General features: G+C 44.3%; 1 protein-coding gene across 1 annotated transcript in view; it reads right to left on the bottom strand.

Moving 5' to 3' along the window:
- LOC146862957 (extracellular calcium-sensing receptor-like) overlaps window positions 1–20,118 on the bottom strand; it is a 66,756-nt gene extending 46,638 nt beyond the window's left edge. Inside the window, exons 1-3 of the mRNA XM_085643132.1 lie at window positions 19,813–20,118; window positions 18,059–18,271; window positions 3,875–4,159 (exon numbers count right to left, since the gene is read on the bottom strand). Coding sequence (XP_085499258.1) covers window positions 3,875–4,159; window positions 18,059–18,271; window positions 19,813–20,118 — 804 coding nt within the window. The remainder of the gene's footprint in view (window positions 1–3,874; window positions 4,160–18,058; window positions 18,272–19,812) is intronic.
- Between the last annotated feature and the right edge of the window lie 424 nt (window positions 20,119–20,542).

The raw sequence follows: 20,542 nt of genomic DNA, 5'->3' as shown, positions 1-20,542 counted from the left end.
CCCTTGATATGTTCCTGTTGTTGATGCTTGCTGAGTGGTACTGGGTTCATCCCACTACTTTGCCATGGGCTACCAGATGTGTGGGTGCATGACACACTACTGTTAATTGGTGTATCATCATTGGGATTTGTCAGTTCTGAGTGGTGATGATGTTGTCAGACACAGATGGGACACAGTCAGGGTTCCCCAAGGCACTTGTTTATTTGCAAAATCATGTAGTTGTCCCTAGGTGGCACCTTTCAGGGATTGACACATGTGTGTGTGTGTGTGACTGCTCCCACTTGTCGGGTTCATGGCTGCAATGTTGGCAGGTGTCAGCATGTGTGCCTTGTGGTTCTCCTTGGCTTCTGCATTGTCCTGGGACTGTGGCAGGGATTCTGAAGGTTACGTGAGCTTTGAAGTCATGGCCATGTACCGCATACTGTGCAGTATGTCTGTCATTCCCCAGGGTTGTAAACTGTCCTTGTGTGATGTGTCTGTGCACCTTAGTTCCTCCCAACATTCATGTGTATGTCATGGGTGCATGTGTAATGTCACCGGTCCATGTGGGCTTCACAGATGCACATTGTTGCAGTTCAGGGTGTGTGGTGTTGAGGCTGGACTGATGTAAATGTTTGCATGGATGGTCCCCTAGCTCCCGTTTGTCCATGGATGAGGGGCCATGCTGAGTGATTTGTGTTTGTGTATGTGTGATGTATGTTTGTGGAACAGGACAAATGTCTGGGTTTCCCAGTTTGTAAGACATCTGCCTTTGTCATCACAGTGGAGGTGTCATGCATGCCTGTGTCACCCCAATGTCTGGTCCCTGGGGATAGTGCTGTTGTGTGTCAGTCTCTTGCAGTGTTAGTTGGTGTTCATTTCAGCTTGTGTCACATGTGTCGTTTGTGCTCCCTCTCATCTCACAATGCCTGATTGCCCACTAAGGGGGTCCCAATGATGGTTTACTTTTGTATGGCACTGTGTCCACATCTGTGTCACTGTGGTTCAGCCCCCCTCATGTGTTGTGCAGCTGCCTGGGGATACTGTGCCACACACACACACATGCTGTGTCAGATGTGCAGTGTGAGGTTGCCTGTTTGTGTTTGTGCATCTGCATCAGTGCATTCGTATTGCTGTTGTGGGCCTTTGTCTGGATGTTGTTTCTGTGATTTTCCCTGCTGTCCCTGTGAGTCATATCACATCATTGTGCACATTCATCCTGGTTGTTAGGTGCCATTGCTGGCATGGAATGGAAGTTTGTGAGCTGACACCTACAGTCTACACAGGTTGTTTTGATTAGTGTGTCTATTTTCGAGATGTGTGTATGCTTGGTGATGGTCAGTTCTGCTCGTGTGTCATTGTACACTGTATGCATTGTCAGCCCCCATGTGTGGTGCTTGTCTGCACATGGCCGAGAATGTGTTAGGTTTTCACAGCACTGTTAGCCTCACCATATCTCTGTGGGAATGGGACACAACCACTAGTTTGCCACAGAAGTGTTTAATGTGTTGGGAGCAGGGATCATACATGCTGTTTGTTATTTGCAGCTTTGACCATGATGACACTTACCTTTTGGTCACTGTGATGAGGGGGGGTTTAGACCCCATCACCACAATGCTCAACATCTGCTGCAGTTTGTGAGACCACACTTAACTTTTGTTCTACACAGTGAGGGGGTGTTCTTTGTACATTGACACAGTGCTATGGTGATGCTTGCCTTGTGTAGGGCACACTCATGTGTTGGTCACACATGTGCTGTTAGTTACATTGTATGTTCGAAATCATAATCACTGTTGTGGGCATTTGTCACAGACTACACACTGTTGTCATGATGTTAGGGGGGATGTATTTTGCTAACATACCTAATGTTGGAGTATGATGGATGTGTGGCGCATCACCCATCCTATGAGTGGAGGTGGCAGGGGTGATGGGCAACAGGTCCCCTATGAGTGGGGGTGGCAGTAGTGATGGGCAACAGGTTCCCTATGAGTGGGGGTGGCAGTAGTGATGGGCAACAGTTCCCCTATGGGTGGGGATGGCAGGGGTGATGGGCAACAGGTCCCCTATGAGTGGGGGTGGCAGTAGTGATGGGCAACAGGTCCCCTATGAGTGGGGGTGGCAGGGGTGATGGGCAACAGGTCCCCTATGAGTGGGGGTGGCAGTGGTGATGGGCAACAGGTCCCCTATGAGTGGGGGTGGCAGGGGTGATGGGCAACAGGTCCCCCATGAGTGGGGGTGGCAGTACGGATGGGCAACAGGTCCCCTACGGGTGGGGGTGGCAGTAGTGCTGGGCAACAGGTCCCCTATGAGTGGGGGTGGCAGGTGTGATGGGCAACAGGTCCCCTATGGGTGGGGGTGGCAGGAGTGATGGGCAACATTAGCCCTATGGCTGGGGGTGGCAGGGGTGATGGGCAAAATGTCCCCTATGAGTGAGGGTGGCAGTAGTGATGGGCAACAGGTCCCCTATGAGTGGGGGTGGCAGGGGTGATGAGCAACAGGTTCCCTATCGGTGGGGGTGGCAGTAGTGATGGGCACCAGGTCCCCTATGAGTGGGGGTGGCAGGGGTGATGGGCAACAGGTCCCCTATGGCTGGGGGTGGCAGGGGTGCTGGGGAACATAAGCCCTATGGGTGGGGGTGGTAGTGGTGCTGGCCATGCAACCCCTATGGTGGACTGTTGTTAGTGACCAGGATGTGGATCCCCTGTGTGTGTGTACCATTTTGCAGGTACGTGTCGTTTGTTTATGTGGTAGGTGTCTGACTTACCGCCTGCGCCGTTGGCATAGGTTCCTGAGCCGGCCATAGATGTAGAGTACTGGTATGACCTGCGCGATGGGATTCATGATGTGTTTGTGTCGTACGCGCTGCTTGTTGCTCCGTCTCGTACCCACTGCAAGCTGGTCCGTCTCGTAGCCGTGGATTGAGTTGTGGAGTGAATCGTAGCTGATATGCTTGTTTTCCGGATGCTGTGACGTCCCGTACGTGGCGACCCGTCCGGCGCGTAGGAAGTACGCCTCGTACTTGTCATGCCGGAAACTGCTATGGATACTGCTTCCGGGCGACTCGGTTCAGTGTTAGGAGTTACAGCTCGGACGGAGAATGGAGCTTGAATCACAGTCTACGTGTCGGTCGTGTTTTTGGCAGTTATGCCCATTGTACTTCCTCTGCAGGACGGACCGGCTACGGGTACGTGTCGGTCGCACGGTAAGGCTACGGACAGCTCTCGAAGAGCTGTCCGACCCGGTATCGGAATCAACCACTTAAATGTTTCTTCTACCTTGTGACGGATGTATGTAAGTGTTTTTCTCACTACTGAAAATGCAATAAAGTTTGTTAAAAATAGAATCATGTACTAGGCAGGGGTATAAACTGAATACCTTTATATGGCGGTTATTTGCTCTATTATGTCTGTGGTGCTAGAATAATTTTTCTCCTATGATTACATTCTAATCAATATTCTCAACTAGCTATCAAATTGTTAACTCGTATTTTGCTTGTTCTTTCATTTAAACAGATTCTCTTGATTACTTAAAGTTGCATGTTAAACTTGTTGCTCAATTCATACAGAGCGCACCATCTCAAATCACTTCATGCATTCCCTGATCAAACATTTTTGCACTGCTTAAACATAAATCGTTCTCTTAATTTCACATAATACGCTCATATTTTGTGTATTAAATTCATTTTGCCAGCAGTTGCCTTCTAATTGTACTTCACTCTCCATATTGATAAGACAGACCTGCATAATTTACCCGTTGATCTGCTGGGACCACAACAAAATCTTTCTTGTTCCTTTACGATTCATCAGTTTTTCCCTCCATTATCACTCCCCTGTAATTGTGCTGAGGGTAATAGTAAACAACAGTTGTTCATGCTAAATCATCACCTGTCTGTTACCTGAGGGACATTGTAGACTCCCAGGATGGTTGCCATGGCGATTGTGATGGCTCCAAATGCCTCTCCTACAGCTCCTGGTAGAAGGGCGTTTGCACTGCAGTGGAAGTTTGGCACCAGCGCCTCTCTTCCTGATAACAGTGAGAGAGTGTTTGCCACAGCCAAAGCTTCGGACACGCAGGAGTCATGGATCCTGAAGCCCAGGGTGATGTTGGGCAATATCTTAGGATCGAGATTCAATTCATGAACAGCAAATGCCACCACAAGCACTTCCCTGTAGGACCTCACCTGGAAGCTCAAACACAGGGAAACAGTGTTAAAATTATATGTATTCTCTTTTAGGGGTTTTAGCTAAAAATATAAAACAACGACCACACTGGAGTCACTTCTATCGAACAGTGTCATGTCATTTAAAAAAAATAAAAAAGTTTACATTTTAGAGTACATTCAACAAAAAAACAGTCAACATCACAAATTAGTTCACCATTCCAGTACATCGAGTCATCAGAATCTACTGTGTTAAATTCCACATTAGATTCTTGCCTGTCCCTCCATCCCAAAGGGTGTTGTGTAGTTCCTACTAATCCGTAGGAGCTGCGCATTGCTTGGACAACATAAACTAGGGGCTTGGTGTCAACCCCCAAAGGATATCTTGGCCTGTAGACCAACTAGCTCACAGTGCCACCGTAAGCCCCCCTAACCTAACAGGGAGTAAATGGTTTCTGGCAACCACTGAACACGACAACCCTGTCCCCTCAGCAAACGTGGAAACAGCACAGAACCTTTCGCTCAGTCCCTCATGCTTACTTCTTCTCAAAGAAATATACAGAGAATACACAGTGGGACGTTTTCAGTAATATTTATTGAACAAATGTCATTCTTGCATAAAATACATGTGCTGCAATGATTAGGAGTCAGAGGCAGATAAACGTGATTACAAGCACAAAAGTGTAAATAATAGGTAGAGATCTACCATGGTGCTGAAACAATGTATTTATGCAGGCATATAAAACAAGGCAGTAATCAGGCATACTCCCACAATGCGGACCCTACTCTAAGTGTACCTAGTGTGTGTAGGTGTAAAGCCAAGAATCCCCCAAGAGATGATCCAACCCTATTACCAGATGGGAAAGAGTGAAGAACCCTGTCTTGCTCATGAAGTGAACACCCCTCATGAGATGCCAGACCGCTGTGTGGTGATTTCTCAGCATACAAGGGGCTTTGGTGCCGGCGGAAATGCCTCCTCTACCGATCTATCGGGATGCTCATTGTAGGAGAGTAGGATCTGCTTCACATGGGTACCCCCACTTTTTGCTGGTGTTTCACTGTTTTTCGACCTTAGTCTGGCTGTGGCCCTGCTAATCAGGACCACAGCCTAGCTGCTTCCTCTCTAAAATGGTTTCCATGTCCCTTAGGTACATATCTAATTGGATTCTGGAGTGCCTTATAAGCCCCTAATATATGGTATACTATGTACCTAGGGCATAGGTACCTCAGAGGCCTACCAGGGGCTGAAGCATGTATTATGCCACCCCTGGGAAGCACTCCAAAATGGCACCACAGGTCTGCTACTGCAGCCTTGGTAAGGGCGTGCTTGCACCCCTTACAGTGGTATAGGCTACCTATATCACTACATGTTCACACTGGCTAAACCCGGTAGTACTTTCCTTAACCCTGGCATCACAAAATGGATGCCTCTGCCACAGACACGGGTCTGGCCTCCTGCCGCTGACCGAAACTCTGGCAGGGGAGGCCTGGACAATAGGTTTCCTGTCAAGGGGAGGTGTCTCCACCTCCCCAGACAGGCTGATGTGTATTGGGGTTGGGTGCTTTGAAGTCCTGCACTGGGGGCACGTTTGGTGTCCCTGTGCATAGCCCAGTTCAATCTGGTTGCAGGGGCTACCTGCCCCTGCTCTGGCGCGAAACTGGACAAAGGATATGGATGTAACCACCCCTCTTTCCTGGCCCACCCATAGGTGGGGCCTTAGAGTTAGTCCATCTCCTAAACTTACTATAAGTATAGGAATCCAGTCCCTAGGCCTTTAGATTACCCTGGACGAAACTCTGCGACATATATCCTGGACCTTCGACGTTCTACTTTAACTAGAAGACTGAAGAAATCTCCCTTGGGGTCAAGGAGTGACTCCCCTGCTTGGCAGGCACCAAAGAAGCAACTGACCGGTCTGCATAGCTGACGCTCCCGCCGGACGCCGAAGTCTTTGCATCACCAGAGGTGGATTTCCAGACTTCCCGAGGCTACACTGAGTCCACAGCAAAGCTGAGGCCCGTGGCTATCGTGGGTGACATGGAACCATGACCCCTGGACACCGTGAACTTTTGCAGCAACACTATCTTCCTGGTCCTCCTCGAAGTTGTGCTCTGGGCTCCGAATAGCCCCAGCCTTGAGCACCTCCTGCACCGAAGATTGTTGGCTCCCACTCCACAAGTGACCCGTGGGCCAGCTTCAAGTGCGACCGCTCGAGGCTCCTTCGCGATCACTAGCCTTTTGGCTAGCAGGTCCCCACGAAGGCAACTCCTCTTCTGCTTGGGCTTTCCTGGTTGCTCCAGATGTGCCCTGACTTACCCTCGCTGGGTGAGTCCCTCAGACCTGGCTGGTCTGCACTGCAGTCCTTTCTCTAAATTCCAGTGACTTGCCGTTGCCAAGGCTTGTTGGGTCCTTTCTGGTCGTCGACACCGCAGCACTCGACAGACTTCGTGGGACAGCTCAAGTCCGGCTCGTGGACTTCGTCAATGCCTCCTGGACCTCGAGGCTGAAGAGTCAAGACACCCATCAACTCACCTGAAGCACCCGACATCTGTGGGCATTGGTCCATCCTGCCCTCGGTCACTGGCTATTGACCCAGACTCTGTCCCCTCTGCTTTCAGGTTCCTTACATCCTAGATCCAGGCTTGAATCACTTTGGATACTTCTCCTCTTCACGGCAGCAGCAGTTCTTTGCAGTCTTCCATTGAAATCGACGACGCGACCCGACTCCAAAAGACACCTATGCACCCGGCTTCCCTGGGTGAGGTAACTCGAGTACTCCGGTCCTCACATGGGTGCTTCTTAAGTCCAAAAGGGTTTGGTCCTGACTCGATTAGAAGTGTCCCTAATCTTTACATTTCCAACCGCGACATTGCCCATAGAAGATAATATGAACCCGCGGTTGAGTTTACACACTGCATACAGTCCCCATGGGTCCCCTGTGTCACTACCTTGGGTGGTTCCTTGGGGTCCCAGCGATTCTAGAGGCAATAGGCCTAGTGCCTGTTCCAGTCGTGGTTCTTATACCACTTTTTTGGTATATGGTTTGGCACGCCCCTAGGGCCCAAACGTGTATTTGTGCTTTTACTGATGATTGCTATCTTGTAACTTAAGTACTTCGAACTCCAGTCTCATAAAGAGACTAGAGGGATGTGTGATAACCTAAATACATATATTTTAAATATATACCTGGTGTGGTTGTCCTTTCATTTGATCATTCAAGAGATTATAGACTGGTAAAATAAGCTGCTTTACATTCCTTCAAGACTTAGCCTGAAGGCTGCTCTCCATAGCTACCACTAGGATAGCTTTCAATAAAGGTTGTCTTTAACCTATCACCATAAGGGGTTGTTGGGACTGATACAAGGTGCCCACTAGAGCTAGTGGACAGCATATATCAGGCCACCTTCTCACACTCATCTTTTATAATAGAAAGCAGCCTTTCGATATTCGACTATATTGGTGATGTTATGGATATGTAGATAGCCCTGTCGCCCTGTGGATGAAGATAGTGATGACATTTGTACATTGTGCAACACAAGACCTTGTACATGATGTTCAGGGTGTTGTGATAATATTGTGCAAAGCTAGATGTGTAAACAACTTTAGTTTCAGGGAAACTAATACAACATTGTTGTGCACGCAACTATGTGGAAAAGGTCACAGCTGAAAATGTTATTCTTGAGCACAATGTAAGAAATAAGCTGCTTCGCTACATGGGCCTAACTCTGGAATATAACAGGGTTTATCAGCATCTTCACCCAGACATCACAGGGTCTCGAAGACGGATAGGATATAGCTCACTTGTTTCTCCATAATATAATAAAAATATACTAAATCACTTATGCAGGTTGAGTATTTCAGTAGAATTATGCTCATCCACTACATTGCCACCCACTGTTTAGGCAGCAGCAATGCAAAGGATGTAAATTCCCTTGTATCATAAGGAATTGCCTCAAATCAGGTGTCAGGTGTATTCCATATACCTTGGTGTATTCCATCAGAGTTACAAATGGGGAGGTATCTAACGGACAATTATCTTCTGTATACCACGGAGAATACATGGTACAATATGTAATTTCAGGAGAATATTGCCTAGCCAAATACATAAACTCTATGCTCCCCATCATGCATTTTTTGCATCCTAAAGAGCCATCAATTTGTGAATCAATCAATGCATTACTGTGTGATGTACAGTCTACGCAGACAATTAAAGTGTATAAATGTGTGCCTGTAAGTGAATGGGATATTCCACAGCTGAGAGTACCAGAATGTCCAGCATTTGTCAGGAAGTGACTGTCCCAAATCCGTCTCACATTGGCTCCTAGCCTTGACCTGTCCCTCACCGCAGGACCCGGTGATTTCAGCATACAGAAAAAAGACAGTTTTCAACACCACTGTCAAGCAAAAGAGGGTCGTTAGATGTTTACGGTGCATGGATGGATTGAGACAAAATGTGTATAATTTTGTAAAAATTACTATTCCCACTCCAGTGTGTGCAACATTAGAGAAAGTGTTGGATAGCGGAGGGGTAAAAATTACTATTCCCACTCCAGCGAGTGCAACAGTAGAGAAAGTGTTGGATAGTGGAGGTATAAAAATTACTATTCCCACTCCAGTGAGTGCAACAGTAGGGAAAGTGTTGGATAGCCGAGGGGTAACAATTACTACTCTAACTCCAGTGAATGCAACAAGAGGGAAAGTGCTGGATAGCGGAGAGGTAAAAATAACAATTCCCACTCCAGTGTGTGCAACATTAGGGAAAGTGTTGGATAACAAAGAGACAGAAATTACTATTCAAACAGTTAAAACAAAAATAAAAAACATTAAAAATTTAAAATAAATCATAAGAATAAATAAACAATATTTAGAAATGAAAATAAAATAAATTAAATATATAGAAAGAAAAAATATTATAATATTAATTACATATACAAACCAGACAAATAATATATATTATAAAATAATAAATACATGTAATTAAAAAAATATTTTAGACTTGAAAATATTTACAAACAAATACATTAATGAATACATAAATGTATGTATTAGATTTCCTACAATATAACACCAAACCAATAACAAAACACTTCAAACAAATGTATTACATATTTTTGCAAAATTAACATAACTAATAATCAATTTAAACAATATTATTAATATAAAAACTAATAAACATTAATTGACTACACATACTTTAACACTATGAAATCCACAACACACAACTAAATTAAACTCTACAATAAGAAAACACAACTAAAAAAACTTTTATAAATTAAAAACTATTACTATTAACAATTGATAATAAAGTAATTAAAATGTATTTAATTCCCCTTACCCTTTTAAATGTAAACAAACAGACAAATAAATAAACAAGTACCCAAAATACATATCAAATAATTAACATTAAATAGCAACTCTATATTAATTACTTAAATACAAATTACTTCCCACCCTTAACTCCTATAAACACCAAAACACACACCTAACATTAATTACATAATTACTATAATTAATTACCAATTAATTAATTAACATCCAATTATTAATGCATCAGTTACAAATAATTACTTCCCACCCTTAACACCTTTCACACCTATAAACATCCACGCACACACCTAAAATTAATTACACAATTACCTCAAATTAATTACCAATTAATTAATTAAAATTAATTAACATCCAATCATTAATTCATCAAGTAAAAATAAATTACTTTCCACCCTTAACACCTATAAACACCACAACACACACCTAAAATTATTTCCACAATTAAACAAACATTAATAAATAAAAAAATAATCAATACATTTAATATAATTAAATTGCTTCCCACCCTATACCCCTATAAACCCACAACCCGCTACAGAACTAAAAACGCAATATTCAAATTCAAAAAATTAATAACTACTAAAAGTTTAAAAACAAATGAAACCCAAGGTATTAGGTTTTGAGACCTAGTCCAAGAGAGTGGCTCCTAACCAGTGTGATCAGGAAAAACCAGAAAGAAAGAATTGTTTTTTTCTTTCTTGAGTCCCCTCAATCACCAGGGTTTCCCCACGGTGACATGCTTCATCATTGGGGCCATCCCAGTTCTCTACGAACTCGGGCGTGCCACGACTTGCGGAATTACGTAGAAGCACTTTTAGTGGAAGACTATGTGTGGTGCAGTGTGTGGTGGAGTGGTTAGAAAGTGATTAAAAGTACCTTGCTAGTGGGCCTAAACAATTTTTATTCTTGCTCCTAGGTTGGTATGTCTGAAAGGGGGGTTGCACTGGGAAACCTGACTGTGATGAGTAGGAATTCAGTGTATGATCAACATGTTTCGAGCTTCCCCTAGCTCTTCATCAGGACCACATAGGGACCAGCCCTGTGTTTGCCCCTCCTAATAAACCTTATTAGGAAAAAATAGAGATAGTGAAAAAATACAGAAAATAAAGTGAACGCCTCTACTAATAAAGCATGCGTGATTAATACATAGTCACGTTGTATATTTTGTTATGTGCGAGGTTGCGCTCCATGGACTCGGGGGGCTGTGTCTCCCTATGAAACAATCTTCCATGATGGGGACGCCGCGTCTGGGCACCTAGACCTCTCCCCGCCAGACCGTATCTTTGAGTAATTCTTGAAAACATCCATACACCTTTGACATACATTTTAGTAGAGGCCCCCTTTTTTTGATATCGCACGGAAGTCGTTTTTCCCCCTTTTTGAAGTGATGCGGTACTGTGCTGATGGTGTTAAGCATCTAGCGTCTGCTAATTCATGTCACACACACACACAAGTGAAGACTAGCTTTCCGATTTAAGTGGTAGACGGGGCACAGCTCCGGTTCCCTTCCCGCTTACAGAGTCGACACGACGAGCAGCGGCGAATGTTTAGATGGAGCGCATTCCCCCTTTTTTAATGAGATCTTTTGAGCTGGACGAGACTTGTTTGTCGGTTATTCTCTAACCTGTGCCTTTTCTTTAATTATAGAGGAAGCACCGTTGGGTCGCCTAAAATGCTCTGAGGCTTCCCCGTATGGAGCGGTGAATCTTTCAGCTCGATAGTTTTTTACTTTAGCGCTCTAAGTACTGTGGCCTTAACTCAGTGCTTGACTTGTATTACTAGGTCGGTTTTCTAACCGGAACTCCTTTTCCCCTTAAATTTTAGAATGTGCACGTAATGGGCTAATTCTGGACTTGAGGAATCCTACAGGTACTTTTCTGCCACTCTAGGTGTGGTGTCAGTTTTATAACCTCGCTTATATTTATTTCTGGGTCTACTGTAGCAATAGTGCTCTGTCCTCCGTTTTTTTCAGATTGTTGAACTGAGATATGGAAGGGACACGTTAGATATCTATACATTCTAAGTAAGTGGCTTCATTCCTCAGCATCCCTTAGCCTTCCATCCCTCCAATTATTGTTGGGTGGTCTTGACAAACTGCACCTTACTCTTGCAGGTGCTGTTCTGCCACTCTCGTGAGTTTGGAGCCTGTGCGCCTTATGTTTTTCCAACGAGCCCCCTGTGTGGGGTTATCTATGGATGGAAATTTGAGGGACCATTGGCCCTCCTCCCCCCTTTTTAACTGCTTTGAGAAATAGGTATTTTTCATACTTAATTCCTAAGTACCCCCTCCCTTTTCATCACAGTCCTGAGGAAGACCCCTCCGTAAGGTAACAAGAACCTACATTCTTTCGGGGGTCGCAACGTCGACACTTTATATCTTGCCAGCATAATTAACAGTGATTGTGTCACTGTGATGTTCTTTGCAATCATGGCTATATCATTTATGGATAATGCTAATAAGGTCTTGGCTAAAGGATGAGCCATTGTTTCATGTACAACAAGTTTATGTGATTTGCACACTACTATTTTCTCTTTACACCCCTTTATCCTCACTTGAATCGCCAACCTTTCCCAACACTTTCTCCCATTCCCTTCTGGGCACCTGCTGTTTTTAAAAGTGTTCTAACATATAATTGATTTTTTTAAATAATATATGGTCAGTGTGTTTAAATAACACTGTCTCACCAAATATACAACGTGGTCGTTTTGAATGTTTTCAAATTTTTGTCCATATTTTGTTTGTTGTTGAATAATTGCTTACTGGGACCACCTTTATATTGTACTGTCTTACACCCAGGTCCCAGTGACATTTGTGTTTTCCCTTTTATGTAACTAACTCTCAACAAGGCAAAGTTCTCATTCTGTAAGGAGTCAGTCGATTTTTTTGGATACATCTGCTGACGTGAGTGGCTCCAGGTAGACCCAAAGAAAGCAGCCACCATCCAGACAGCCCAAACACCCACCACCCCGACTGAAGTCCGCAGTTTTCTGGGGATGGCCACGTACTGCGGCCGATTCATACCGAACCTGGCCTCTCTGTCACAGCCGCTGCAAGCACTTACACTCAACGGCACACCCTGGGATTGGACTCCAAAAACAAATGCAACTTTCCATGCCATCAAGACGGCGCTGATGGCCAAACATTCATGGCATACTTCCACCCAGGGAGGCGCACCAAACTGGTCATCGATGCAAGCCCGGTTGGCCCAGTGGCTGTTCTCCTCCAGGAGAGTGATGGAAAGGAGTTGGCACCCATTGTGTACGCCAGCCAAGCACTATCAGACACTGAGGTGAGGTATGCCCAAATCGAGAGCGAAGCCCTCGCCATCAAATGGGTATGCCAGCACTTCCTCCTGTATCTTTATGGGAAAGAATTTCAGGTGGTGACGGACCATGAGCCTCTGATTCCCCTGTTTTCCGAAACATCAAGGCTGGCTCCCCCCAGGATAGAACGATGAGCAGTCCAACTTCAAGCATACCACTTCGAGTTTCACCCAGGCCCAGCAATCCAGCCGACTAGCTATCATGCCACCCCATTGCAGCAGAGACACGGCAGCCACAAGCAGACGAAGAATTCATAAAAATTATAATACAGCAGGCGTGCACCAAGGCACTGACGCTGGAGGAAATTGAGGTGGCAACAACAGTGGATGAAAACATGATGAAGGTCAAAGAAGCACTGCCCTCCAGGGGGTGGCAATGCTTCCTAGACGGAGCACACTCCCTGAACGCAGAAGATCCCCATGCGAGGCAGCAGCTATGGAGAGTCCGCAGCGAGCTAAGTGAAGGTGAACAATTAATCATACTTCTGGGTAATGCCATCGTAGTTGAAAACAGGCTACAAGGCCAAGTTGTCTTTCTGGCACACTTCAGACACCAGGGATGGCAAAGACTAAAGCACGCCTCCACAGCAAAGTTTGGTTCCCGGGCATGGATGCCCTGGTCAAAGAAATGATCCGGAAATGCCATTCGTGTACAATCACCGGTCAGCTCTGGCCCCAATCATCATTACAGAGGTGTCCTGCACTGAACCATGGTCTAAAGTAAGCATTGATTTTAGGAGCTTCCCTGACGGCTGATGGATTTGCACTCGAAATTTTCCATCGTCAAAGTGGTCTCATCCACGGCATTTCCCCAAGTCCACGCTGTCCTCGACAAGACGTTTGCACTAATGCGCCTCCCGGACGAGATCATATCTGACAAAAGGCCCAGGTTCCAAGGCAGGGAATTCCAGGAGTACCTGGCAGGAAAGGCCATTTGACACAGGAAAATCACTCCGCAATGGCCACAGGCCAACGGCGAAGTCGAACGTTTTATGCGGACCCTCAACCGGTCGCTAAGGATTGGAGTGGAAAGAGGAAGATGCAGAGAGTTCCCTCCACCAGTTCCTGAATGTGTATGGACAGACCTCACACAGTACTACCAGCTTTGCCCAATTCCATTTAGTCTTTAGGTGTGCTCCACGGGACAACACCCCGACAGGCCCCCAGAAGAATTAGACGGTGAAGCCACACAGACCAAGAGATAAATCACCAACCGAAAGGCAAGCTTCACACTAGAGACCCAGTCACCCTTCTTGTGCGTGGGCAACTATGCTGTCGTGAAAGACTGGCACCCCTATGAGTCTGAGGTGTGGGGAGTCATCGCTATCCACAGGACTTCCAAAGGTCTCCGCTTAACGGGGCATGCGAATGGTGACCAAAAATGTATCATGGTTCAAGAAGGTGCCCGGGCCTCGCTCCGGTCAGGAGTGGGACGCAGATCTGGAGTTGATAGCAGATTCATTTGTGGGCCCTGCGCCACCCCCTGCGACGCCCGGTGAGGGCAGCTGATCTGCAAGGACTGACGGAGTGACCCCAGATGTCAATCCAATGCGCCAGAGCACCCCAAGTATGCCTCTGACCTGCAGCCCCGCTGAAGAAGGGCCTAATTCCAACTCCTGGAGCCAGACATGTGGTCTCCGGACAAACCCTGCCATCAGCCAGTAGCTCAGAGACTTTATATGTGTTCTACCTCGGCCATGATCACCATGTAATTGGTGGGTGCTAAAGATAAGGAGGGATGGAGAGAGCCACCCGGCCTCTCCACAACATTGTTACAGATGTATCAATCCTCAGGGCGAGGAGATAAATAAAGGGGCAAAATACTGCTCATGGTCTTTGCCCGCACCCTCTGATGAAGTGTGTGTGTGTACTTCTTTGGGCATGGGGTAGGCCGCATGATTGCGCGGGGCCTACCTGCTACAGCCCAGTCTTCACGACGTTGGTCTCTGTGTCAGTTCTCTCCGCCTCTCAGACGCAACCAATCATGCCACCTCGTTGCTGGGCCTGTGCCCTCAGCAGCTCAGGATAGTGAGGGATGAAGCCAGGATCAAACAGTGCTTAGCCAGAGATTTCTGCATCGGCAGCCATCTTGGCCATACAGCCCCAAGCAAAATGCAACTTAACCAGCACAGGACACTATACTTAGTCATTGTCACTTAGAGAGGAGATATCGTGGGGTGAAGCTTATGGTTACATTTTTGGGCTATAATGGGGGTGGACCTCTTCGCTGGATGCTCTGCGATGTGCTGCGATGTGCAAGCCAATAAAGTCAATTGCTGCTTCTGGGGAGGAAGAAGTGGGTCTTTCTTTCATAGTTTATGTTTAGTTTTGCAGAGAACATCATATTTAATGCCCATTTTCTGGATTTCTTTTTTGATCACAAGAAATTATCTTCTAACCTCTCGTACAGTAGAATTGAAATCCAAGTAGAAGGAGATACTGATATCTGTCCTGGTCGTGCTCAGGCATATTACAGCATCATAGTCTCATTATTTTATCAGTTTAGGAATGATTGGCCTCGGTTGTCAGAAAGAGGGAGCTCTGTGTACAATGTACCATAATGGCTTGGGAATTTAGATCAAAAATCTGTGCAAGCATAGATGTAAAAAATTACTCTATTTTGAGTGTATTGATTATGCAAGACTCACGACCCTGATGTTATTTGTATCGATCGTCCTTCTAAATCAGGCATCTTGGCTTTCAGTATCCACACTTCTGTAATCAAACTGCTAAGTTGGTTCTTTTTACGTATTTTCCACATCTGAAATCCATAATTCAGTATTGTCTACATAAAGGCATGATTGTTGATTTTATCTTTTTATGAATTCATTCTGATAGTCAGTTTATTTATTGCAATTGATTGAAGGGAAACTGGACTCAATTTCCCTCAGCAGTTGAGGGATGTCGTTATCCGTACCCTGACCAAGCTTCTGGCCATGATCAGCAACATTAAAGTGCCCTGCTCTTTTTGAATTGAAGCGTCCCTTGCTTAACTATTAGCTTTCTGCATTGCATGCCGTAAAGGATAATTCTGTGCAGACTCCTCGCTTGATTCCCTAATACAACTAGTAGTTAAATAGTGCCATATATATGTATTTATCAAATATTACACATCCTAGGTGTCATATGACTGCCTCAGGTTTGCATTGCCTAATAGTAACAGTATCGAACTCACTTTCATCACCAATTTCGTTCCATTCACTGAGCCCTGTAGACAACAAGGTCCACTCTGGGAAACCTTTAGGTTACTAGCACATCTCCCTGCAGAAGTGGAACAGCCAGCTCCTTTTGGCTAATTGCCAGCACCAGGCCTCTCCTGTAGAAGCAGAATCAGTGGGACACAATGGATAACTCCCAAGACATACCCTTCTGTGCTTTACTTCTTTAATAGAAAAGAACTTAAAAACATTTAAAGAAATTGAGTTATTAGTTGTGTAGCCTGCACAAGTAATAGGTCCACAATTGTCCTTATTGGGTACGAAATACCTCGTGGAGTACTTGACTCTCACAGGGTAGTGGAGCAGAGCAGTCCAAGGCCTAATCAAGGGAGGTGGGGTGGGCTAGTAATCACGATTCACTGGCACGCAATCATAAAACTCAAAAAATTATTTTCCAGTCAGTAAGACTTATCACACATACTACTAAATACTACACAATAATTTAAAAATATGTACATTGGCAGATGGAAATACCACATACGACATTGTGTAATCACCTGCGACCCAAGGGGTCACAACACCATATCAAGTAACTCGATTGGTTATATCAAGGTTTAAGAGCAACAAACCACATGTTAAAATCATCACTGTGTACTTAAATGCATTTGTCAAAAATAGTAATCCGGCATGAATTAAACTTATTAACAATAATTAAACATATATACTATGAGTAGAGAATGACGATTCTAAAATTATTATGCAGAGAGAATCTTAATTTCATTAAAGACAAACGGAGGCTAACATTATGCAAATACTTTTATTTGCTGCCCAAACATGCAGCCCTTTAAAGAATGTAAGTACATCATAATAAGTAGAATGTTGACAATATGATGAGTGGACTGAGTAGGCTCTCATCTTCCTCGTGGGCTGCGATGACACAGCTGAACGATTTGAAGAAACTCCAGAAAAATCCAATTAGTCTTTAATATTGTTATCTGAGGATAAAAGGCACATTGTATAGTGAATTATATAAGGATTAAAGTAATGTACAATAAAGAACAGTAATAATCTAGAGGCAGAAAAGATAATAATACATCAAAGATGTAAATGAATTGAACCCAAACCTCTTCAGGGAGAGGAGGGTGGGATAATGTTAGCCTCCGTTTGTCTTTAATGAAATCAAGATTCTCTCTGCATAATAATTGGAGAATCGTCATTTCATTACAAGACCGGAGGCTACCATTATGCGTGTTGAAAGCTATGTAGAATCACACTGCTAACATGCTCAATTGGTCTCAAGCAAAACTTAGAGAAGGTAGCTGCGTTAGACTAATCTGCTGCTTTAAGTATATCGGGAAGAGAACCTCCTGCCCAGAATACTTTGCTAGCCATCGCACCCCTTGAAGAGTGAGCTCCAAATTACCAGCTTCATGCATAATCATCCTGATCCACCTGGCAAGGGTGGCTGAGCTTACAGGTTTAAAAGGTCTAACATAGGATAAAAGAAGTTGATCGTAATTAATAGCTCTAAAATTTGAAATTTTGTTTTCATAACATTTCATACAATTAACAACACATAGGTTTTCACATTCGTGGAAATAAGGATAAAAGATAGATTCAGACAATGTTTTTGTTCTTTTCCAGATGTCAAAATGGACCCCTTCAGATGAGTAAAATCTATTAGAAATTTCTAGTGCTCTAATATCAGAAACCCTTCTAAAGGAAATTAAGCATAGGAGGGTAGCCAATTTCATTGAGATCCTTTTAAGAGAGAGTACTTCGTTGGCAGGCCAGGAAAGGAAGAGATTAAAAATAAGATTAACATCCCAAAGCGAATGGTAACGTGCCTTTGGAGGTCTTCTTAGTCTAATACCCTTCATAACTCTTTTAACAAGGGAGTTGCTACCGATGGCAAGGTTATTAATGAGAGAATGACCTGAAGAAATTGCAGATCTATAGCAATTGATAGTTCTAAAGGAAAGACCCAAATCAAAGAGGTGAGCAAGGTAGTTAGCTATTTGTTGAAGAGGGCAAAGTACGGGATCCAAATCCCTCTCTAGGCACCAGCAAGACCATTTTCTCCAGATGCCCTTGTATCTTTTTCTTGTACCTGGAGCCCATGAATCTTCCAGTAGGCTTTTAGCTTCTCTTGAAAGATCAGAATATCTTCCTGAATTCCTGATATCCTCCAAGCAAGAAGGTTCATATTCCCTTCTAAGACTAAAGGGTGTTCTTCTCCGTCTAGGCCCTTGAGAAGGCCCAGGAATATGGGAATCAGAAGAGGAAAGTCTACTGCTAATTCCATCACCTCCGGAAACCAAACCTGGGATTTCCAGAAGGGAGTTATCAGAATGATTGAACAAGACTCGAGTTTGACCTTCCATAATAGTCTCTGGATCATTGAGAAGGGGGGAAAGGCGTAGGCTTTGAACCCTGCCCAAGATTGGAGAAATGCATCCACTCCTGATGCGTATGGGTCCGGTCTCCAACTGAAGTATCTCGTTACTTGGTGGGTCAACCTACTGGCAAAGAGGTCTAATTGTATCGGGCCCCAAATTTCTTGAATCTGTGAGAAGATCTCCTTCTTCAATTTCCAATCGCTTGCATCGTGGAGGAAACGTGAGTTCCAGTCTGCTCTCACATTCTGAGACCCAGAGATGAATTCTGCTCTTATGGTAATCTTGTGTTCCCAGCAGAAATACCATATTCTTTTGGCAAGGTCTGATAGAATTTTTGATTTGGCGCCCCCAAGCCGATTTATATAAGAGACAGCTGAGAAGTTGTCTATGCGTATTAATATGTTTGAGTTTTTTAAAATTTCCTTGAAACTCATAATTGCATTGAGAGCTGCAAGCATTTCCAAAGAATTTATGTGAAGGAATTTTTCTTCCAGAGACCACCTCCCACCTGTCTCTAAGTCTTTTAAGCGGGCACCCCATACTTGGTTGCTCGCATATGATTCTAAGGTAAAGTCTGGTACATTGTCGAAGATAGCTTTCCCGTTCCAGGCTTGGAGGTTTTTCAAACACCAATGAAGATCTTCTCGGGCATCTTGTGAGACAGGAAGGGAGTCTTGGTACCAGAGCCCTTTCCTCAGGAGGGTTAAATTGGAAAGAACGGTATTCACGTTGAAACCCAGGAATTTTAGGTTTTGAGAGGGAATCAAAATAGACTTTTCCATATTTATGATGAATCCCAAATCTTGAAGGAGATTCATGGTTGTGTTTAAATGTTTCGTAATTTCCAACTTGTCTTGAGACATGATAAGGATATAGTCTAAATAAATTATAAGACAAATTCCTCTTTCCCGGAGAAAGCTGACTACTGGACGTAGGACCTTGGTAAAGCACCAAGGGGCTGAAGATAGGCCAAAAGGAAGGCATTGGAATTGATAAAGGGTTCCTTTCCAGGTGAAACGAAGGTATTTGCGATATCCCTCGTGCATGGGAATGGTAAAATAGGCATCTTTCAGGTCTAACTTTACTAGCCAATCCCTGTTTTGTAAGATGTCCCTCAAAAGATGGATACCTTCCATCTTGAAATGTCTGTATATTAGAAAATTGTTTAATAATTTATGACGGGACGCCAGCCCTTGTCCTTCTTTTTGACGAGGAAAATGGTACTTAGGAAACTCTTTGAAATTTGTGAATGTGGGATTATTATAATGGCTCCTTTGTCTATCATTTGAGAAATTTCTATTTCTATTAATTTTAAATTTTCCTTGTCTAGAATAATTTCCTTTGGAATTTTGAACCCAGTTACGGTTTCTAAAACCCATGGGTCTTGAGTGATTCTGAGCCAATTGTTCGCAAAATGTTTGAGTCTCCCAGCCACTTGAAAAGGGAGGGAAGAATTCACACTTACCTTGGAAAGATTGGTTAGAGAACCTAGATCTTCCGCTACGGGATCGTGAACCTCTTCCTCTTTGGGGGTAAAAGTTTGATCTGGTTCCTCGGTAAGGACGAGAGTCTCTTCCTTCTTGAGGGTAAAATTGGGACTTAAAGTAACCACGGCTGACAGGTTGTCCCCTCCTGTCAGCCCTTCCAAAAAGTGGTCTTCCACCAAAAACTCTGAGCATGTTGGATTGCGCCTTACTGAATGCGTTAAAGGTGGAAACGTATTTTCCCAGAGATTTTTCAAAGTTATCACCAAACAACAAGCTTTTAGCATCGCACATGTCTTCTTTCGCGGAGAGGTCCGCGAGTTTGGTGTTCATTTTAAGTAGGACAGCTTTCCTCCGTTCAGTGATTAAGTTTGCGTTAGCATTTCCAATGAAACAAATTGCGCGTTGAGCCCATCCCCTTAAGACTTCAATGTCGAAGGGAGTATTGTTGGATCAGGCTTGTTCAGTCATATCAAGTATTCTTGAAAGTGGGCCCAGAAGATCGAGAAGTTTATCTTGGCATTGCTTCAGGCATCTTTCAATTCCTTTTCTTGGGTCCCTGCCTGATTTAAAAAGGAAGGTAATCAATTCTGGGTCAAGGTTGGGTGTATTGCAAATCTTGTCCTCCGAAGAGGGGCGAGGGCACTCATTACACAATAAATTGCGTGCATCTCTGTCCAATGGATTTCTTACCCATTTTGATAAATATTT

This window comes from Triturus cristatus, chromosome 2_2, assembly GCF_964204655.1.
Source record: "Triturus cristatus chromosome 2_2, aTriCri1.1, whole genome shotgun sequence".
Classification (NCBI taxonomy): domain Eukaryota; kingdom Metazoa; phylum Chordata; class Amphibia; order Caudata; family Salamandridae; genus Triturus; species Triturus cristatus.
Note: the sequence above shows the minus strand (reverse complement) of the source record. Positions and strands in the feature narration are given on the sequence as shown.